Below are 23885 nucleotides of genomic sequence, written 5' to 3' on the forward strand. Positions count from 1 at the left end.
TGTGTATTAGTTGATTAATGAGAAACTAGTTTGCTCTGTAAACCTTCATCTAAAATACAATAAAAAATAAAGAGATCCACCTTTCAGGTGCATTTACTGGGCCAAAAAGTAGGAATTACTGATGGATTGATTTATGCCCCACTGCTTTCAAGAAATAATTCAAGAAAGTAACTTCATGCATATACATAATCATCACATTTGGGCAGTCCGATTATTATTGTATTGTCATTTATGGCCATCCTTATACACAATTTTTAGGAGTTTCTGGGTGCTGCAGGAGTCTCTGAGTGGTACAAATAGTTATGCACTTAACTACTAGCTGACATACTTAACTACTAGCTGAAAGGTTGATGTTCAAACCCATCCCAAGGCACCTCAGAAAATAGACCTGGCAAATCTGTTTCTGAAGGGTCACAGCTTTGAAAATCCTATGGAGCAGTTCTACTCTGCACACATGGAGTCCACGTGAGTTTGAATCGATCTGACGGCAACTTAATTCATTTTATTTAATCCTCACAACAACCACAGATACTGTTCTTTTACTTTACCAATGAGGAAGAAAAGTCTCAGGATTAAGTAACTTGCCCAAGGTTCCTCAGTAATGGCAGAGATGGGATACAAAATCAGACTTGTCTTCAAACCTAACCTCTTAAGTACTACACCATACCTGTCTTAGTCATCTAGTGCTGCTGTAACAGAAATGCCACAAGTGGGTTGCTATAACAAAGAGAAATCTCAATCTAGTAGTCTAGAAGTCCAAATTCAGGGCGTTGCCAACCAAGGGAAGGTTTTCTCTCTCTGTCGGCTCTGGAAGAAAGTCCTTGTCATCAATCTTCCCCTGGATTAGATGCTTCTCTGCCTAGGAACCCCTGGTCCAAAGGACATGCTCTGCTCCTAGCACTGCTTTCTTGGTGGTATGAGGTCCCCCACTCTCTGCTTGCTTCCCTTTTATCTCTTGTAAAATAATAGGTGGTGCAGGCCATACCCCAGGGAAACTCCCTTTACATTGGATTAGGGATCTGGGTAAGGGTGTTACATCCCACCCTACTCCTCTTTAACCACAGGGAGAGATTATGATTTATAACACACAGGAAAATCACAAAATGGAGGACAGCCACACAATACTGGGAATCGCGGCTTAATCAAGTTGACACATAGTTTGGGGGACACAATTCAATCCATGATAATATCCTTGTCCGATCCACTGCAATTAATGCCACTTAATATAATTTGAACCCACCAGTTGCTCCATGGGAGAAAGATATGGCAGTCTGCTTCCATAAAGATTACAGCATTGGAAACCCTATGGAGCAGGGTTGCTGTGAGTTGGCATTGACTCGATGGCAATGGGTTTGGTTTTTTGGGTTTTGGCCCCAAAGTTTATACCCCTTCACAATTCCATATATTTGTGTTTTGGCCCCAAAGTTTATACCCCATATATTTGTGTTTTGGCCCCAAAGTTTATACCCCTTCACAATTCCATATATTTTTGCTTAATATAAGTTGTCCCATTACATTGGTTGTTTTCTGGGCTGCCTAGAAAAAGGGAGAATGGAACAAGGCCTTGCATGGGTCCCAGTTTTGCTGGGAAAAAAACCAAATCTCTGCTAATTTTATTTTAACATTCTTAGTGAGGAGCAACACTATGTCAGAAAATGATTAGGCTATTTTGGCATGAAAAAGGGAGAAGGAAATCCATATTATCATCTACTATATGCCAGGCACCATGCTAAACAGGTGTCTCAGTCCTCATGACAACACTTGAGAGTAAGTATTAAGATTAGAATCAACTGCATGTTAACAGATCAAAACCAATAATAGTTGAAACAAAAGAAAAATCTACTTCTCTGTCATGTAGACATCTTCAGCTGGTGTGGTGGCTCTGCCTCACAAAATCCTCATGGAACCAGGCTTTTGCTAGCTTTCTGTCCTGCCATCCCTGTGTTGTCACACCTGTCCTCAGGTGTGACACCAGACTGGAGCTTTAGCCATCACATCCACATTCCACACAACAGGATGGTGGAGAGTGGGCACGTGTCCCTTAAGAAAGGTTTCCAGAAGCTCTCAGGGACTTTCCCCTATATCCCATTGACTATATCTTAGTCACGTGGCCACATCTAGCAAGGCAGGCTGGGAAATGTTGACTTTATTCTGAAAGGTCATAAATTCAAGTACGTCTCTGTGAAGGGGAGAACGGATATGAGGGAACAATTGCCAATCTGTGCCACAGAAGATAGTTTCTCCATTTTCAGGTTAGAAAAGACTACAAGACATAGAGCAATGTCTCAAAAGTTACACAGCCACTCAAGTGCAGGGCGGGGACTCAGCCTAGATAAGTCCACTTACTCCTATGTTATTTTACCTCTTGAACAACACAACTGCCTAGACCAACTTCTCTGACTTATGCTAATAAACAGTAGGGAGTAATAGATGGGTTGAAACATTATCAAGTGAAATACCTAAAGAAGCCCAAATTATATTTTACCCTTCTTTATGTCTCCTCTAAGTCTTTGGAAGAACTTTCATCAAGTAAGAAGGTGAGTTTGCTTTTTAGTGCTTTCTTTTTCATTCTTGTCTTCTGTTGGGAATGTCATAAGTGCCACTGCCTAAAAGGTCAAAAGTTTGTAGGAGGTAAAAATACAGGGACTCCCTGCTGCCTTCCATTATTGAAATTACTCTCTTCTTCAGCTCTAACCTTTACTTTAGGAGTGTGACAGTCAGGACTCTTTGATTATAAGTGACAAAAGCCTTTTTTTTTTTTTTTGGTTCTTATTGGGTACACTGCAAAGGGAACTTGTTGACTCATATAGCTGAAAAGTACAGGGGTATCAGTTTCAGGCATGGCTGGATCCAGGACTTAATATAACAGGACAGTCTTTCTCTCTCTTTCCCTCCCTGGCGCTTTTTCTTTCCCCTTCTCTCTCCATATCATCTCTTGGGTCTTTTTCCCTTTGTGTTCATTCTCAGGCAGCCTTTCCCAACATGGTGGTGATGCCTACCAGTACCTCCAGGCTGACATTCCTAGAATCCACACTCTCTTTCAAGTTAAAATCCCTGGGAGAGGCAGGGGTCTGGGGACCATGGTTTCAGGGGACATCTAAGTCAATTGGCATAATAAAATCTATTAACAAAACATTCTGCATCCCACTTTGAAGAGTGGCGCCTGGGGTCTTAAACACTACCAGGCAGCCATCTAAGATGCATCAATTGGTCTCAACCCACCTGGATCAAAGGAGAATGAAGAACACCAAGGTCACAAGGTGATTATGAGCCCAGGAGACAGAAAGGGCCACGTAACCAGCGACTACATCATCCAGAGACCAGAAGAACTAGATGGTGCCCAGCTACAACCGATGACTGCCCTGACAGGGAACACAACAGAGAACCCCTGAGGGAGCAGGAGAGCAGTGGGATGCAGACCCCATATTCTTATAAGACCAGACTTAATGGTCTGACTGAGACTGGCAGGACCCAGGTGGTCATGGCCCCTAGACCTTCTGTTGGCCCAGGACAGGAACCATTCCCAAAGTCAACTATTCAGACATGGATTGGACTGGACAATGGGTTGGAGAGGGATGCTGGTGAGGAGTGAGCTTCTTGGATCAGGTGGACACTTGAGACTATGTTGGCATCTCCTGCCTGGAGGGGAGATGAGAAGGTGGAGGGGGTTAGAAGCTGGTGAAAAGGACACGAAAAGAGAGAGCGAAGGGAGAGAGCAGACTGTCTCATTAGGGGGAGAGTAATTGGGAGTGTGTAGCAAGGTGTACATGAGTTTTTGTGTGACAGACTGACTTGAGTTGTAAACTTTCACTTAAAGGACAATAAAAATTACTAAAAAAAAAAATACCTGGGAGAGTTTAGTTGGTCTAGCTTGGTGCACATGGCCATGAATGTTAGCAGGAGTACACAATACTCTGATTGACCAAGCTTGAGTCTTACGCTCACCTTTGGAGCCTGGGAGTCAGAGTCAGTTCCATTCAACCACATGCACTAACAATGCGGATCTGGTAGAATTTCTAGGGAACTTTTTAAAAACCAACCAACAGGTCAGTTACATCAAGTGAGATGTTGCTTTTCCAGTCCCACCCCACATTAAATTCTGGATGTTTTCTAAGCGAGCTCTTTGAGAACATGGGGAAGGGTTGGAAAGGTAGAATGGGAAGTGTGAAGAAAATATAGAAGATAATATTAAATTGCATGGTTGCTTATTGTGATTCCAATATTTTAAAATTTCTCGAACAACAAATATTTATGTTTTCTTCTCAGTTTACATTCAGTGTTAATGAGGAGTAATTTCATTCTCTAACTTCAAGTGATGTAGTATTGACAATTCAAATAATGTTGTAAAAAATATTACTAGCCTCAATATTCTCTATTCATGTAATCTTTTAAAATTTGTTGCAAATTAATCTATTCACTTGCTTTGATGTTTTATACTGGCACATTCATTATGGCAGAGGAGAAAAATCTAAGTTAAAATTTCAAAGTCCAATACTATGGTCAAATAAGACGTACAGAATTCCATGGTTTATGGTGTTGTTGTTGAACGTCGTTGAGTCGATTCCGACTCATAGTGACCCTCTATGACAGAGTAGAACTGTGCCAAAGGGTTTCCTAGGCTGTAATCTTTTATGGGAGCAGGCCGCCAGGTTTTTTTGGGTTTGAGTCACTAACCTTTTGGTTAGCAGCTGAGCTAGCAGCTGAATGCTTAACCATTGGGCCACCAGGGCTTCTTTTGTAGGGATATTTACCAAAAGAAAAAAAAGACACTTTTAAATTTACCTGACACATTCTAGGAGTGATCTGGGTCCTTATATTAGTCTGAAACAGGTTCCTTTCAAATCCTATGGCAAATGCCCCAACCGTTCTTCACAGAGCCTGTTCCAAGTCTTTTCTGTTAACCTGACGTTCTACTCAAACGTGCCCCCATCCCTGCCTACTAAGCAGATAACCTCATTTCTAGCCTGCTGAGAAAACCAGGTGATTCATCACAAGGCTTTCTAATTTCTCTCCTTTTCACATCTAAATCTCTGCATTTTAATACTCTTTGTTTCCTTTTCTGAAGAAGAAATGGGTCTCCACCTGCAAAACCCAAACTTTCTACCCTCTATTATTAATTCCATCTCTTTTTCCTGATACTTCCTCCATTGTTTAACACCATTGCCCCAGATGACTTGTAAAATAGGTCTCCCCGAATCCAACCTCTCTCCTGAACTCTAGGTACTCATTTTCAACTCTTTAGCATATCCAGGTCACCACGCGTTTCAGTGAAATCTCACCTGACCACGTCAATTCTGATTTATGCTATGATTGAGACGGTTCATGTTAGCATTGTTATCCCATCAGAATAATCACAGGCTCTTTTATATTACAGAAGGGAATTCCCATTTACCTGCACACTGACGGTGGCATGAATCCCTGCTGTTTGCAAGTTAAGAATTCAATGGAAATGAAAATGAATTCGTTATAAGGCTGTCCCAGTACTGAGCAGAAGGGCTTTTAACTGCAAGCTGATTCATATGCTGGTCAGACCTTTGTGAGAGAACTTTGGCCCAGCTTGATAAAAGAGCAGGAGAATTTGGAGACAGTCCAGAGGAGAGCCACAAGGCAATTGAAGCATGACAAGAATAATTGCAGTTCTATTATAAAGAGGCCATCTATATCAGGCTTTTACTGAGTACCACTGGAATGTTACAATGCAAAGCATGGGGAACAGCTGTTTTGGGTCACAACAAGAGACAGGGGAGAAGGAATGAGAGCAGATAGGACATAAAGAACTAAGGTTAGATATCAGGGCTTCAAACTGGTTCTTTCCCGTTCAAACTCCTGCTGAGAATTTGCATTTCCACCTTAGATATACTGAATCAGAATCTACATTTTAACAAGATCCCCAGGTGATTCTTATGTATAATAAATTTGGAGAACCACTACTCTACTAGTGGTTCCCAGAACTGGTCCCTCACCAGCATCATTAGCGTCACCTGGGAACTTGTTAGAAATGCAAATTCCTAACAGGGGTTCAGACTGGAACGATTGGGTTTGAACCCCTGTTAGATACAAGGGGAAAGTCAGAATGGTTAAAGAAAGGGGGTGATGCTCATCTCACCCTGACTAGAGGTCAGAGTCTCTTCCAACAGGCAGGTGCCAGAGCCTCAACCCATCCACACTCCCCAGAGAAGCATGGGACTGGATTAAATAAGGGAAAACCTACTTAACTAGAAGTTTACTGTGAGAAAATGCCACAGTAGAGCTAAAAATGTGATAAAAAGTCCAAAAAGTCCAAGATTATAAAGTCTGTACAGAAATTGCAAGAGTGCAATCAGCTGTGAAAAGCAAGCAATTTAATTTCTCGGCAAAATGCAGTTAGAGTTCAAACTGCAGTGGCAAAGGCAAGTTAACCAAGTTGATGGCAGGTGTAACTCAGTTAAAGGAAATTACACTGCATGTTTATATTCATATAAATAGAAACATGACTAACAATTTGAAACATTAGATATTTAAATGCAACGGAGAGAAGTTTCAATGAGATGTCACCACACTGACAACTCTGCAAACCAAGAGTTTCTCTAAGTTGCACGAGAACCTGGCCTTGGTCCCAATGTGTTGCTGGCGCAAAATTAGACGAGCACCTTTGGTTCAAGCGTTGCTTAGACAGAGCAGGACAGACTGTCAGAGAGACAGCATAATTTTAAAAACTGCCACTGTCCTTGGCTGCCCTTTCTTTTCTACTATTTTCATGTATATTGAAAACATCAATACATAAAGGCGATGCATTCTAATCTTAGTAGAATGGTGTTATTTGTATGTTTCTTTTTGGTTGTAATACTTTCTAAGTACAGTAAAAATTATGGGCATGTTCACTTTCACCAGATATTAAAAATTCTGCATATTTGGGAAAAACCAATTCTTGTAGTTGTCTTTTTTTGTGTGTGTGGACAAGATTTTTCTTTCTTTTTTTTAAATTACTGTTTCAACTGGTCTTAAGTATACGGTTCAGTGACATACATTCACCACGTTGTACAACTGTCTATCTGTTTCCAAATGTAGTCGCCTTTTGAAATGGTGAGTGTAAAATGTCCTTCCCAAAAAACCACAACAACAGCAGTTCCCCTCAAGTTGACTCTGACTCATGGTGCCCCATGTGTTTCAGAATAGAACTGCCCTCTATAGGGTTTTCATGGCTGTGACCTTTTGGAAGCAGCGTGCCAGACCTTTCTTCTGAGGTGTCTCTGGATGGGATCGAATTGCCAACCCAGCACTTAACTGCTTGTGCCATAAAAGTTGGGTCAATAGCCTAGAAACAAAGTCTTAAATAATTCACCCAGAATTATTAAGTGGGAGTGTTTTAAACTCAGCATAATTTTTATTTCTGTAGAATTAGTAAGTGATGCATAAAAATAAAGGCAACAAATCTTTTAATTTGTTAGGTAGCCAAAAATACGTCATTTGGTATGTAGGAATCCCAGTGCTATTTCCGTGTCATTATTTGGTGGGTGTGCAAGGGGTGTTTTTTTTTCTTTTGAAGCAAGAGTATCACGGCTTTTATTCTGGGTTCATCTGATTTTAGGTTTAAATTGCCCCAGGAAGCTTCCATAATATTCTGACGACTACTGTTTAGGTTCTATATTTCATGTGAGAACTATATATATCAGGAAAAACTATGGCAACCGCTTCATTCCTCAGAAAAATTATGAGTTGCTCATTTGCATTTTGTTTGCAGATGACATATTGCTTACCTAACAGGGTGATGTAAAGATTAAGTGAGATACTGGAGGCAGAGTGCTTAGTAAAATTCATGTCATGGTCAGAACGGGTTAGGCTTATGCTGGAGTGAAGGAGTCCCTGGGTGGCACAAACAGTTAAGTGAAACAGGAATGTGATCAAATACCTGTGGGCAAGACTATTGATCTCAGTGTTATTTGTAACAGTGAAAAACCAGAAGCAACCTCAGTGCCTAAAATAGAAAAAGAAGAGTTAAAAAAACTGTGAATTTCCATTGATGGGCCATAAAAAACCAAACCAAACCAAACTCCTTGAGTTGATTCCAACTCATATTAAAAATAACCCTTTGAAAGAATTTTTAGTGGTGTGAGAAATTGTGCATGATACCAAGTTACAGGAAAGAAAAAGTTATAAACCTGTATATATAATATGATCTCAATACTGATTATGGAAGAAAACTCATCAAAATATTAACAGGGTTCATCACTGTGGCAGATTATGAGTGATTTTAAGTTTTGTCTTTATGTTTTTCTACATTTTCCAAATCATAGTCAAGGAGAATGTTAATTTTGTCGTAACCAGGGGAGTAAACCCATTGCTGTTGAGTCGATTCTGACTCATAGTGACCCTATAGGACAGAGTAGAACTGCCCCATAGGGTTTCCAAGGCTATAATTTTTACAGGAGCAAACTGCCACATCTGTCTCCCGTGGAGCAGCTGGTGGATTCAAACTACTGACCTTTCAGTTAGCAGCTGAGTACTTAACCACTGTGCCATCAGGCTCCTTTAACCAGGAGAGTAGACATTATATATATATATATATATATATATATATATATATATATATATATATATATATATATATATATTTTATTAACTTTTATTGAGCTTCAAGTGAACATTTACAAATCAAGTCAGTCTGTCACATTTAAGTTTACATACATCTTACTCCGTACTCCCACTTGCTCTCCCCCTAATGAGTCAGCCCTTCCAGTCTCTCCTTTCGTGACAATTTTGCCAGCTTCCAACTCTCTCTATCCTCCCATCCCCCCTCCAGACAGGAGATGCCAACACAATCTCAAGTGTCCACCTGATATAATTAGCTCACTCTTCATCAGCATCTCTCTCCCACCCACTGTCCAGTCCCTTTCATGTCTGATGAGTTGTCTTCGGGGATGGTTCCTGTCCTGGGCCAACAGAAGGTTTGGGGACCATGACCGCCGGGATTCCTCTAGTCTCTAGTCATTAAGTCTGGTCTTTTTATGCGAATTTGGGGTCTGCATCCCACTGATCTCCTGCTCCCTCAGGGGTTCTCTGTTGTGCTCCCTGTCAGGGCAGTCATCGATTGTGGCCGGGCACCAACTAGTTCTTCTGGTCTCAGGATGATGTAAGTCTCTGGTTCATGTGGCCCTTTCTGTCTCTTGGGCTCTTAGTTGTCGTGTGACCTTGGTGTTCTTCATTCTTCTTTGATCCAGGTGAGTTGAGACCAATTGATGCTTCTTAGATGGCCGCTTGTTAGCATTTAAGACCCCAGACGCCACATTTCAAAGTGGGATGCAGAATGTTTTCATAACAGAATTATTTTGCCAATTGACTTAGAAGTCCCCTTAAACCATGGTCCCCAAACCCCTGCCCTTGCTCCGCTGACCTTTGAAGCATTCAGTTTATCCCGGAAACTTCTTTGCTTTTGGTCCAGTCCAATTGAGCTGACCTTCCATGTATTGAGTGTTGTCTTTCCCTTCACCTAAAGCAGTTCTTATCTACTAATTAATCAATAAAAAACCCTCTCCCTCCCTCCCTCCCTCCCTCCCTCCCCCCCTCGTAACCACAAAAGTATGTGTTTTTCTCAGTTTATACTATTTCTCAAGATCTTATAATAGTGGTCTTATACAATATTTGTCCTTTTGCCTCTGACTAATTTCGCTCAGCATAATGCCTTCCAGGTTCCTCCATGTTATGAAATGTTTCAGAGATTCGTCACTGTTCTTTATCGATGCGTAGTATTCCATTGTGTGTTGCTTCCAGCTTTTTGCTATTGTAAACAGAGCTGCAATAAACATGGGTGTGCATATATCTGTTTGTGTGAAGGCTCTTGTTTCTCTAGGGTATATTCCGAGGAGTGGGATTTCTGGATTGTGTGGTAGTTCTATTTCTAACTGTTTAAGATAACGCCAGATAGATTTCCAAAGTGGTTGTACCATTTTACATTCCCACCAGCAGTGTATAAGAGTTCCAATCTCTCCGCAGCCTCTCCAACATTTATTGTTTTGTGTTTTTTGGATTAATGCCAGCCTTGTTGGAGTGAGATGGAATCTCAGCGTAGTTTTAATTTGCGTTTCTCTAATGGCTAATGATCGAGAGCATTTTCTCATGTATTTGTTAGCTGCCTGAATATCTTCTTTAGTGAAGTGTGTGTTCATATCCTTTGCCCACTTCTTGATTGGGTTGTTTGTCTTTTTGTGGTTGAGTTTTGACAGAATCATGTAGATTTTAGAGATCAGGCGCTGGTCGGAGAGAGTAGACATTATATTTTAAATGCACTTTTATCCTCTCCACCTTAGTTTGCTAAGGTCTGCCGTAACAAAAATATACCACAAGTAGGTGGCTTTAAAGAATAGCAATTTATTTTCTCACAGTTCAGCAGGCTAAAAGTTCAAATTTAGAGTGTTGTGTCTAGGGAGAGGTTCTGCTTTGTCTCTTTCAGCTTCTAATAGTTGCCAGCAATCTTTGGTGTCCTGGGCTTGTGGATGCATCTGTCTCCATCTACTGTCTCCCCCTGTGTGTGTGTCTTCACCTGAATGTTTTTTTTTATAATAAACCACTCAGAAGGGATTAGGTAGGGGACCCACCCTATTCTGGTATGAATTCATTAGCATAACAAAAGAAAACCAAACAGGATCATATTCACAGGTACTAGTGTTATTTCAATATATCTTTTTAGAGGGCACAATTCAATCAATTAACACCATCTGCTAGCAGCTCTTCCACATGGCCCTCTCCTGGGTTTGTTTGTTTGTTTTCCTCTAAACAACAGCATCATAATTGTATGCTGGTCAAGGCCATGAGTTCTAATGAAGTATACACCCATGGAACCTCAGAATGCAAACCTGGGCTCCAAGCAGCTCACAAGCACACACACAATGACAGGAGAGAATAAAATAATTTGCGCAATATCCTAAAATGAGATATACACTTCATGGAGAAGAGCGAAGTCACTTTAGGTGAGCTCTTTTACCTCCCCTCCACTGCGTAATCTCCTTAATCTTGACTCTGTCTCAGAAGAAAGAAGGGCCCACCACCTTTTCAGGGTTAGCTAAGCCCTATGGTCATACAGTAATCTCATTCACACCCAGCTCCTTCCTTTGTGCATCTTCTACCTCCTTGGCTGTACTGTTGGAAAACCAAACTCATCGCCGTCAAGTTGATTCCAACTCATAGCCACCCTACAGGACAGAGTAGGACTACCCCATAGAGTTTCCAAGGAGCACCTGGTGGATTCGAACTGCTGACCTTTTGGTAAGCAGCCGTAACACTTAACCACTATGCTACCAGGGTTTCCCTACTGTTGGAGAGTAGTAATAATATCTCACACTTATTGGGTACTTACTACTTTCAGGCACTGTTCGTGCTCTTAGGTACAATAACTCATTTAATCCTCACGAAAGCTCACAAGGAGCTCTTTTTTATCTCCGTTTTGTCAATGAAAAGTACACACAGTGGGATCTGGATATTCAGCTATATAAGTACATAAAGATTTAGTGATAGGTACACAGAAAATTAAGCAAAAAAAAAAAAATACAAGAAAAGGAATGTAATCCTTTCCGCTATTCAGTTCAGCTATGGATAATGTTTACATAATCATAACAAACACTAATTACTGATATAACCAAAATTGTGATATAACTATGCTGGGAGGAGAGGAGGAAAGCTAGTGTATTGGGCTAATTGGGTGATTTAAAACCAAAAACCAAACCCAGTGCCGTCGAGTCGATTCCAACTCAGAGCGCGACCTTAACTGGGTGGTTTACACCACAAAAACCCTCATCTTTCAAGGTGGGAGGCCCATAAATGGTGTATGAAGAAGGAGGAGCATAAGGATATTATTTGGAAATATAAGAAGAAAGAGTTCAAATGGTTGTGTGTGTCAGGTCCTTAGGTACAGATAACAGAATCTTCCCGAGCAAGTATGCCTTGTCACAGAGTTGGCCTAGAGCTGCTGCTGCTGCCTCCAGAACCAACTGCGTCTGCGGTGGTCAGGAAGCTCTTGCTGCCAAAACGGACCCAGTAATATACTGCTTCCTTTGTTACCCATGCCAGCAAAAATGGATGCCACATTCTTCGCTTCTAAATCAAACTCCTTGTTGGTGTATATGATTAGTAGAACCTTAGTCACATTCCTCAGTCCAGCAGCAAGGGAGGCTGGGATTTTTTCTTTCTTTCTTTCTCTTTTTAATTCTACCTTGGTATGGTGGGATTCACAATGTGGGGGGTTATTAAAAATATGAGAGGTTGTTCAAGAGATTTTGGGTAGCCAGTAATGACAGATATTCACTACATAATACCATGTCTATTCCTTCTCTCTCATCCTCTAGGTCCCTGAAAATCAACAAGATTCTCACTATAATAGCTCACAAATAGCTCATGAATATTTTCACTTTTCGCCATCTTCTCTGCAATCTCTCTAGTGTAGGTCACTGCAACAACTTCTCAGCCGGTCTTACTTTCTGCAGTGTTGCCTCTTAGGTTTAAAAAAACAAAAACCAAACCGAGCACCGTCGAGTCAATTCCGACTCATAGCGACCCCATAGGACAGAGTAGAACTGCCCAATAGAGTTTCCAAGGAGCGCCTGGCAGATTTGAACTGCTGACCCTTTGGTTTGCAAACGTAGCACTTAACCACTACGCCGCCAGGGTTTCTCCTCTTAGGTTTAGGGATGGAAAATAGGAGGATAGATAAATTGCTGAGAGGGAAGAGAGAGATGCCTTGAAATTTGTGATAATTCTGTCAAAATTAAACTTTAATTATAGACAGTGCCTAAGGCAGAAATAACTCAAAGTTGTTTTCCAAGTGATAATTTAGTATTCTTTTAAACTAAACAAAAGTCCTTCCTGAATCTCAGTTTTGACTTAAAAACTTATTAAAGACTTGTGCATTCAAGGACTTTATCAAAAAAGTGAAAAGACAGCCTACAGATTGGCAGAAAATATTTGGGAACCATATATCTGATAAGGGACCCTGATGGTCCAGTGGTTAAAGTGATTGGCTGCTAACCGAGAGATTGGTGGTGCAAACCCACCAGCCACTCCGCAGGAGAAAGATGTGGCAGTCTGCTTCCATGAAGATACACGGCCTTGGAAACCCTATGGGATAGTTCTACGCTGTCTTATAGTGTCACTATGACTCAGAATTGACAAGTCAGCAATGAGTTTGGTTTTATACACCGGATAAGGGTCTAGTATCCAAAATTTATAAAATTTTTCCACAGCTTAACAACAAAAAGACCAACAACCCAATCAAAAAATGGGCAGAGGACTCAAACAGACATTTCACTAAACGGGATATTCAAACAGGCAACAAGCACATGAAAAGATGCTCGAAATCATTAGCCATTAAAGTCCATTGCAGTAGATTCCAACTCATAGTGACCCTATAGGACAGGGTAGAACTGCTCCATAGAGTTCAAGATTGTAATCTTTACGGAAGCAGATTCTCATATCTTACTCCCAAGGAGCTGGTGGGTTTGAACTGCTGACCTTTTGGTTAGTAGCAGAGCACTTTAACCACTGCACCACCAGGGCTTCTTTCATTAGCCATTAGGAAGATGCGAATCAAACCCACGAGATGATACCATCCCACCCTCATTAGAATGACAATGTTTTAAAAAAAGGAAAACAATAGGTGTTGGTGAGGTTGTAGAGAAACATAAATCCTCATCCATTGCTTGTAGGAAAGTAAATTGATACAGCCACTGTGGAAAACGATTTGGCAGTTTCTCAAAAAGATGAACGTAGGACTACCATATGACCCAGCAATTCCACTCTTATGTACCCAGAAGACCTGAAAGTAGCGACATGAACAGACACAGGTACACCAATGTTCACTGCAGCACTATTTACAATAGCAAAAAGGTGGAAACACCTGAAATGTCCATCAGTTGACTGATGGATAAACAAAATGTAGTATATACATACAATGGAATATCACTCAATTATAAAGAGGAATGAAGTCCTGATACATGTCACAACATGGAGGGACCTAGAAAACATTATATTAAGTCAAATAAGTCAGTCACAGAAGGACAAACACTGTATGGCCTAACTTACATGAAATAAGCAAATATATAAAAATAAAAATAGAAACCAAAAATTATTTGTGGTAACCAGGGATAGGAGGGAGGGGGAAAGAAGAAATTTTTGCTTAGGGTACATTGAGTGTATGTTAATGGTGATGAGATAATTCGGAGAAAGACAGTGACAATAGTTGCACAAGTCGTAGGATGTACCCAATGTCACTGAATTGTACATGTAGAAATTGTTGAATTGTATGTTTTTGTTATGTATATTTTCATCACACACACACACAAACACACAAAACTTATTAAAGGAGGTAGCATAGGATGGTGCAAACTACCTGGACAGGGAGATTAGGAGTTTTGGTTCTAGCCATGACTTTTTTTTTTAGTGTTTCAATAGTTATTTTTATTTTGGGGTTTTATTTATTTATTTTATTGTGCTTTAGGTGAAGGTTTAATAGCAAATTAGTTTCCCTTTCAGTAATTTATACACAAATTGTTCTATGCCATTGTTTGCAATTCCCACCACACATCAGCACTCTCCCCGTTGCCAGCCTGAGTTCCCCATTTCTTGCCTTGGTCATGTTGTGCTGACTTCTACCATATTGTGTACTGCCTTTCCCTTCACCAAAATTAACACAAATCAACTATGTATTTAGTGATTTTCCTCCCCCCCATAACCATCAGAGAATGTTTCTGTGTGTAAACCTTTTCTTGACTTTTTATAATTGTGGTCTCATATAGTATTTGTTCTTTTGTGATTGACTTATTTCGGGTGTCATAATGCCCTCCAGATTCATCCATGTTGTGAGATGTTTCATGAATTCATCATTATTCTTATTGCATAGTATTGCATTGTGTGTATGTACCACAGTTTATCCATTCATCCATTGATGAGTATTTGGGTTTTTCTATCTTTTTGCTATTGTGAATAATGCTGCAATGAACATAGGTGTGCATATGTCTATTCATGTTTGGCTGTCATTTCTCCAAGATAAATACATAGCAGGGCTGTTGCTGGAACATCTGCTATTTCTATGTCTAGCTTTTTGAGGAAGGCCATACCGTTTTCCATAGTGGTACTTTTTATGCTTCTATCAGCAGTGTGTAAGAGTTTCAATCTTCCTACAACCTCACCAGCATTTTTGTTTTCTGTTTGTTTTTTTTAAATCAGGGCCATTATTACTGGGGTGAGATGGTTTCTCATTGTAGTTTTGACTTGCATCTCTCTATTGGGAACCCTCATGGTGTAGTGGTTAGAAGCTATGGCTGCTAACCAAAAGGTTGGCAGTTTGAATCCACCAGGTGCTCCTTGGAAACCATATGGGGCAGTTCCACTCTGTCCTATACGGTCGCTATGAGTCAGAATCAACTCATGGCAGTGGGTTTTTGGTAATGGCTAGTGATCGTGAGCATCTCTTCATGTGTGTTCTTTTGTGAAGAGTCTGTTCTTGTCCTTTGCCTGTTGTTTAACTGGATTATGACTTCTTTACTAATTCTTTTTGTATAAGTAAAGAATATAAAAAGACTCTCTGAGCAGGCTCCATGACTCATTGAGCTTACTTGCTGTAGAAGCACTAGAGCATTTCTATGGAATAATCAGACTTTTAAGATCACTAAAATTGCCTAAGTGTCCAAGTGACTAAATAAATTATGATACACCTAGACACAGAAAAGGTCCCTGGGTGGCACAATTGGCTTCTGCTCAAGCACTAACCTAGAAGTTGGCACCTTGAATCCACCCAGCAGTACCGCAGAGGAAAGGCCAAGAAAGCCCTGTGGAGCAGTTCTACTCTGTAACACATGGGATCCCCAAGTTGGGCTTGACTGGAGGGCAATGGGTTTGGGCCCTTTTTTTAGAAATACTGTGTTGCCATTAAGAGAATGATGCAACTCTAAATATACTGATATGAAAAAATTTATAGGATATACTAACTGAAGAAAATATGGTACAGCACAGTGTAGATGGTGTGCTACTTTGCGTGTGTGTGAGCACATATGTGCATAGTTAAAGACAATAAAAATCGGTTAAACCAGCTCCTGTTGAGTTGACTCTAACTTACGGAGACCTCATGTATGTCAGAGTAGAACTGTGCTCCATAAGGTTTTCAATGGCTGATTTTAAGAAAGAGATCACCAGGCCTTTCTTACGGGGTGCCTCTGAGTAGACTTGCATCTCCAACCTCAGCTCCAGGTGAGCATGTTAAGTATTTGCACCACCATCCTTGAAGAATATAGTCATATTTATACTAGTAAATTCGCAGGTCATCTTTGCAAGGGCACGTAAACAACTGGCGATAGTGATTACCTTCAGAGAAAAGAACAAAATAACTAGAGGCAAGACTCATTATTTTCTTGTTGCATGGGTATTTATTACCAATTCAGAATATAAACATATGATTTTTTAAGAATCTGGATTTAACTCCTTTCTATAAAGGTTGAGAGATAATTAGAGTTAAAGCCAGGATATAGCAGAAGTTTGGGGCTCCTCCATTACGGATACTTATCCATGCCTTCATTTTTACTTTATCTGTAAGTGTTTGTGCCTTTAGATTAAATATTTGCAGATCTATGATTTGCTAGGTGGCGCAGTGGTTAAGAGCTCGGTTGCTAACCAAATTTTGGTGGTTTGAACCCACCAACCACTCTGCGGGAGGATGATGTGGCAGTCTGCACCTGTAAAGATTACAGCCTTGGAATCCCTATGGGACAGTTCTACTCTGGCCTTATGAGTCAGAATCTACTTGACTGCAATGATTTTTTTTTGGATGGTTTGCTAGGTAGGGTTTTTATTATATCACACATCAGCGTGTGTAAAAGTTTCTCCGATTGGAACAGGTTCATTAAATTCTATTAAATACTTAAAATATGTAAGTCATGAAAAGTGGGATGAATTTCCATAGGAAATATTTTTCAGGCGCTGAGGAATCAGCGTGCCTCAGAGCTTTACAACGCTTGCAGTATAGCATTTTGCCGTTTCCAGAATGCACTCACATACATTGTCAGTTGATCCTTCACACAGAACTCCCATGTGATTCTTGCTATTCTCAGGTTTGTCCATGAACTAAAATTAGAACTGGGCTGACATTACATTTCGCTTGGTTTCAGTCTGACTGAGGATTTTAATCACTCAGAGCCACACGGACAAGAATTCCCCCTGTAATCCACTCTTAGCTAACAATCACTCACTTTGGGAATGTCAGATTCTACATCTACCGGCAGTGGTAAGTGTTTTTCAAAAAATATTTTCTTTCTATTTTTCACATATAAATTAATTGTTGGTGATGGCTTTACCTGTCTCTATCTGCTGGAATGTAAAGCCAAACTTGGAATTGAATTTAAATGTTTCTTTGGGGGCTTGTAGCTACTCATAAAATTGTCCTCCTCTGGAAGACAGGTATCCTGAGAATAAGAAGCCTTTCTTCTAAGCTTGTATTTCTTCTCCTTTCTTTTGACTTTGGGACGCCAACATCAGCAGTCACGTCATTGCCGTGCTTACTTCACTGCCACGCTCTGTGCTCCTCTGCTGCGATAATAATCAAGGTGGGGAACACCTTGCTGGAGGCAGACATACATACATCATTACTGACTTGTTTTCTTCGAAGGGAAATTGGATATCATAGGAAAACTGATGGATGGCCAAAGTTTAACGGCAAATGAGGAAATTAATTAGCAAAAGAATGAAAAGCTATCTCAGCATAGCTATATATCCTAGTAAAATACACATAAAGCCCATTCCCATCGAGTCAATTCTGACTCGTAGCAACCCTATACACATGTGTATAGATATGACTTGGGATTTAAAATATTTTTATTATTTAATAAACAAATACTTGAAGTTATTACTGCTAAAAAAATATGCCACATTTTGTGGGCTTTATATTTGGACTATGCCTTTCTTCTAGAGTGTCTCCATCAGCCCAAATTCTTTTTCACTTTTAAATTGGATTATTTTTAATGTCAACATGAGAAATGGCAGTCAGAGAAAGAACCATAAAAGTATGTTATGATATTTTCTTATTTAGGGTGGGAATTGTAATTAACATAAGTTTGAATATGTGTTTAAAAAATTAAAAATAAATATTACAACAATAAAATAGGATGATATACACATAAATTCATTTTAAATGGTCTAAAAGGTTACATAAGCAGTTAATATAATAAATTGTAAGGAATTTAGGGAAGGGAATGATAATTCGCTGGGATCAAATACAGTTTTTGCTTTTTCTGCATTATGTGAATTTGTTTTTCAATAAGAATTTTTTTAAGAAATGAATTTTTTAAGAAAGAATATATACTGTAAGGAGAGAAAGAAAAGAATATTTGATAAATTCAGCAAAACGCAAGAAATAAAAAACACAACAAAATAAAGCAACCAATAAAATGTTATGATAAATAGAAAACATCTATATGTACACCAATAATCATAATAAACATAAATGAATTAAATTCTCCTTTTATAATAAGGGTTACATAAAAACAATTATAACATACTCAGCTATATCCTAGATGAGAGACACTTCTAAAACAAAAAGATGCAGTAAGGTTGAAAATAAAGGGATGGAAAAAATATTCTAGTAAACAGTCACTGAAAAAAAAGTACTTGGGGTAATATTAATATCAGGTGAAATGCAGTTGAAAGGAAAAAACATTAAGTAGGATAAAGAGATTTCATATTGAAATACTAAGATAACCGAAGAATCTTGAACCTTTACATATTTAACTACATGATTCGGAACTGTATAAAGCTAAAACTAAGAGAAATGTAAGGAAGGGTTAACAGATCTATAATCGATGGATGGCACTAGCCCTACCTACTTCAGAAGACAGCAGATCAAATAATGTAAATATATAAAGAATTTAAATAGCCAATTAACAAAATCGATCTAATTCATAATTATGTAATTTTACACTCAAATAGAAAATACATATTCTTTTGAAATACATATAAAATTTTTACAAAAGTGACTGCATATCTTTGCCAACTAAAATTCAGTAAAATTAGAAATTAATAGCAAATGGACAAAATAATGACACAGAAAACAAGATTTTGACGTATTCTATCATTGTACCATGTACAAAAAATAAACAAAAATGGGGCTTAGACGTAAATGTAAACCCTAAAACTATAAAATTTTTAGAAAAAACTAAAGAAAATCTTTGTAACCTGGGGTTAGGCAAGGAATTCTTAGATGCCAAAGCATTAACCCATAAAAGGAAAATTTGTAAGTTGGATTTTTTTAAATTAATACTTTATTTTGTTGTTGCTGAGAATATACACAGCAAAACATACACCAATTCAACAATTTCAACATGTACAAGTCACTTGAGATTGAAAACATTCTTCAAGTTGTATAACCATTCTTAACCTCCTTTTCTGAGTTGTTTCTCCTGCATTAACATAAACCCACTGCCCCCTTAGGTTCCCATCTAATCTTTCAAGTTGCTGTTGTCAGTTTGATCCCATATAGATAGATTTTAAAAGAGCACAATGCTCAAGGCAGCTTAAGCTAAGCTATTGTTTCTCAACCCAGTGTTTGCCTTTTTTCTTGTTGGGAGAAAAAATTTCATTTCTTTCAACATATCTCTAATCTCATGCAGTTTTTTTGTTTATTTCTTGTTTTTTCATTGTCTTACCCCTTAAGTATGGATTCCTAAACACTATAGTTTTGCCTATTTTAAAAACTGTATATACAGTACACATACTTTTTTGTCTTCCTTCTTCCAGTCGACATTATGTTTATGTGATTCATTAGGTGTCCCTATGGTTCACTGTATAGAACTTCATTTGTATGAAATACACATCCACACACATGTATATAGTCCTGGTTAGGTGTTTGGCTGCTAACCAAAAGGTCAGTGATTCAAACCCACCAGTCACTCTGTGGGAGAAAAGACCTGGGGATCTGCTCCTGTAAAGATTACAGCCTAGGAAACCCTATGGGACAGTTCTACTCTGTCCTATAGAGTTGCTATGAGTCGGAATCTACTCAGACACACACACATAGTGTGTGTGTATTCAGTGCAAAAATGTATATTCAGTGTGAAACAAATATATCTATGTTGTAGTTATTGTTAGGTAGTGTTGAGTTAGTTTTGACTCATAGCAATCCCATGTACAACAAAACAAAACACTGCCCAGGCCTGCACTATCCTCACAATCATTGTTATGTTTGAGCCCACTGCTGCAGGCACTATGTCAATCCATCTCGTTGAAGGTCTTACTGTTTTTGCTGACCCTCTACTTTACCAAGCATGATGTCCTTCTTCAGGGACTGGTCCTTCTGGATAACATGTCCAAAGTGTGTGACATGAAATTTCGCCATCCTCACTTCCAAGGAGCAATCTGATTGTACTTCTTCCAAGACAGATTTGTTCTGGCAGTCCATGAGATATTTAATATTCTTTGCCAACATGATAATTCAAAGGCATCAATTCTTCTTCAGTCTCCTTATTCACTGTCCAGTTTTTACATGCATATGAGATGATTGAAAATATTGTGGCTTGGGTCAAGTGCACCTTAGCCCTCAAAGCCACATCTTTGTTTTTTAACATTTTATAGAGGCCTTTCTACAAACAGATTCGCCCAATGCAATACGTCGTTTGATTTCCTGACTGCTGCTTCCTTGGCGTTGTTTGTAGATCCAAGTAAAATGAAATCCTTGAAACTTCAATCTTTTCTCCATTTATTATGATGTTGCTTGTTGGTACAGTTGTGAGGATTTTTGTTTTCTTTACGTTGACGTGTAATCCATATTGAAGGCTGTAATGTAGTCTTTGATCTTCATCAGTAAGTGGTTTAAGTCCTCTTCGCTTTCAACAAGCAAGGTGGTGTCATCTGCATATTGCAGGTTGTTAATGAGTCTTCAACCAATCCCGACGCTGCATTCTTCTTCATATAGTCCGGTTTCTCAGATTATTTGCTCAGCATACAGATTGAATATGGTGAAAGGATGTAATCCTGACGCATACCTTTCTTGATTTTAAACCGTAAAGTAGCCCCTTGCTTTGTTTGAACGACTGCCTCTTGATCTATGTATACACGTTCTGCCTGCGCACAGTTCCGTGTTCTCTTCTGAATCGGGCTTGAAGTTCTGGCAGCTCCTTGTTGATGTACTGCTGCAGCTGCTTTTGAATGATCTTCAGCAAAATTTTACTTTTGTGTGATGTGAATGACATTGGCCAATAATTTCTGCATTCTGCTGGATCACTTTTCTCTGGAATGGGCACAAATACAGATCTCTTTCAGTTGGTTGGCCAGGTAGCTATCTTCCAAATTTCTTGGCATAGATGAGTAAGCACCTCCAGCGCTACATCCGTTTGTTGGAACACTTTGATTGGTATTCTTTCCATTCCTGGGGGCTTGTTTTTTGCCAATGCCTTCAGTGCAGCTTGGATTTCTTCCTTCAATACCATCAATTCTTGATCATATTCTGCCTCCTGAAATGGCTGAACGTTGACTAATTCTTTTTGGTACAGTGTCTCTGTGTATTCCTTCCACCTGCTTTTGTTGCTTCCTGCGTCCTTTAATATTTTCCCCGTAGAATCCTTCAAAATTGCAACTTGAGGCTTGAATTTTTTCTTCAGTTCTTTTGGCATGAGAAATGCCAAGCCTGTTCTTCTCTTCAGGTTTTCTAACTCCAAGTCTTCGCATATTTCATTATAACACTTGACTTTGTTTTCTTGAGCTGCCTTTTAAAATCTTCCATTCACGTCTTTTACTTCATTTCTTCCAGTTGCTTTAGCTATTCTACATTCAAGAGCAAGTTTCACAAACTCTTCTGACATCCACTTTAGTCTTTTCTTTCTTTCCTATGTTTTTAATGACCTTTCCTTTCTTCATTGTGAAGGTTAAGGTTGTATGTCAACTTGGCTGGGCTATGATTCTCAGTCGTGATCACCTCCATGATTGGATCTGCTGTGAGCAGCCAATCAGTTGAAAGGGAGTTTCCTTGGGTGTGTGGCCTACATCAACTATAAGTGAATATTCTGGTGCTGGATCCTGCAGCTGACTCCTGTTCATCTGACTTCTGGTTCTTGGGACTTGAACTAGCAGCTTACCTGTGGTCTTGACTGATGATCTTAGGATTCATTGATCTTCACAACCTGTGAGCAAGAGCTCTGCTCTTTGATCTGCCGATCTTGGGTTCTCCAGCCCCTTTGGCTACGTGAATCAGGAGAAGCCTCTATTCTGCTTCACGAACTAGGGATGCTCCAGCCTCTACAACTGCATGACCCAATTCCTTGATTTCAATCTCTCTCTATATATATTTACACGGTTTTACTGGTTTTTTAGAGAACCCAGCCTAAGACATTCATGTATGATGTCCTTGATGTCACCCCACTGCTCATCTGGTCTTTGGTCGTTAGTGTCCAATGAATCAAATCTATTCTTCAGATGGTCTCTACGTTCAGGTGGGATATATTCAAGGTTGTATTTTGGCTGTCGTGGACTTTAATTTTCTTCAGCTTCAACTTGAACTTGCATATGAGCAATTGATGGTCTGTTTTGTAGTTGGGCTTGGTCTCATTCCAAATGATGATATTGAGCTTCTCCATCATCTCTTTCCATAGATGTAGTAGATTTGAGTCCTGTGTTTCCATCTGGTGAGGTCCAACCTTTATGTTGTTGAAAAAAGGTATTTGCTATGAAGAAGTTATTGGTCTTGCAAAATTCTATCATGCGATCTTGGGTTGTTTCTATTACCAAGGCCATATTTTCCAACTACTGATCCTTCTTCGTTTTCAACTTTTGCATTCCAATCACCAGTAATTATCAATGCATCTTGATTGCATGTCTGATACATGGCACTGTATCAGAAAATATTCAGCTGCTATTCATAAGATTTTCACTGGCTGGTTTTTTTTAGAAGTAGATCATAAATGAACTGGTATTCTCTGCTTTTCTTCATCACCAGCAGGATGGGGGTGTTGAACTGTGACTGACAGGGTCTGAGCAGTCCATGTTTCAGATTTGTCCCAGTGCCCATTGGGATTCCACCCAAATGGGGTATTGCTTAAGTTGGGGGGAACTATGCACGGTAGGAGTTTGACAACCACCGGGGGAACATTTTTGGTGCATCCTGGCACCTTGTTGACCCATATCCACAGGACTACTGCGTCTTGATGTCTGGCCCTACCAACCCTGGGTAGTGTCCTTCTGCACTATAATTGGTGGGCAACTCAGCAGTAAGGGCCGCCTGCAGCCGCCACTCATTCTGTGGTGGTACCTGTATCTGCATGATCCCTTAATTAAAATAAATTTGAGCTTGCAGTTTGCACAACATGTCTCTTACCAGCAAGGGAATGGGACAGTCGGGCATGTAGAGAAAAGTATGTATTAATGACTTCTCTTGTATGGGGCAGGTTTGAGGGTGGAGGAAGGGAGGATTTTCCCTTTTACCTGAGACTCCCACAACTGACACAGTTTGTTTTGTTGAGGCTGTCTTTTTATGGGTTAGGACAGAGTGGGTTCCTCCGGTATCCACTAGAAACCACACAGTTTCCCCTCCTACCTGTATTATAAGCAGATGCTCAGTTGGGGGACTCGCCTCTGGTCCTCCTCATTCTGAGTCTTCCTCCATCAGCATCATGGTGCACTGGGCAGCCCCAGGTTTTTCTTACCTCTGGGTAGGAATTTAGGGCACTCTCTCTTTGAATGGCCTCTCTTTTTTCACCAAGTGCATTGGTCTCAGCTTAAGGAATTCAGAGCCTCTCACCTACTTCTCCCCTCAGGGACCCTCCTCTTCTTGGGTCACTGGGAGATGGGCCATTTCCCTGCAAGATGGTGGCCAGAAATGTGGCCTGTGTCTTCTGATTGGTGATTTTTCTCTTTTCCTGTTCCCAGTCCCAATTGGAATATACCTGGTA

At 39.7% G+C, this 23885-nt stretch overlaps 2 protein-coding genes across 3 annotated transcripts in view; both read left to right on the forward strand.

Annotated features, from left to right (window-relative positions):
- The window catches only part of DBT (dihydrolipoamide branched chain transacylase E2), a 94553-nt gene extending 77343 nt beyond the window's left edge, over positions 1–17210 (forward strand). Inside the window, exon 11 of the mRNA XM_049880266.1 lies at positions 17124–17210. Coding sequence (XP_049736223.1) covers positions 17124–17132 — 9 coding nt within the window. The 3' untranslated portion in view covers positions 17133–17210. The remainder of the gene's footprint in view (positions 1–17123) is intronic.
- Positions 17155–23885, forward strand: part of LRRC39 (leucine rich repeat containing 39) — a 33874-nt gene continuing 27143 nt past the window's right edge. For both annotated transcript variants that reach the window (XM_049880268.1, XM_049880269.1), the window contains exon 1: positions 17155–17239. The gene's annotated coding sequence lies outside the window, so the exon portion shown is untranslated. The remainder of the gene's footprint in view (positions 17240–23885) is intronic.

The sequence above is a fragment of the Elephas maximus genome, chromosome 3, assembly GCF_024166365.1.
Source record: "Elephas maximus indicus isolate mEleMax1 chromosome 3, mEleMax1 primary haplotype, whole genome shotgun sequence".
NCBI lineage: Eukaryota > Metazoa > Chordata > Mammalia > Proboscidea > Elephantidae > Elephas > Elephas maximus.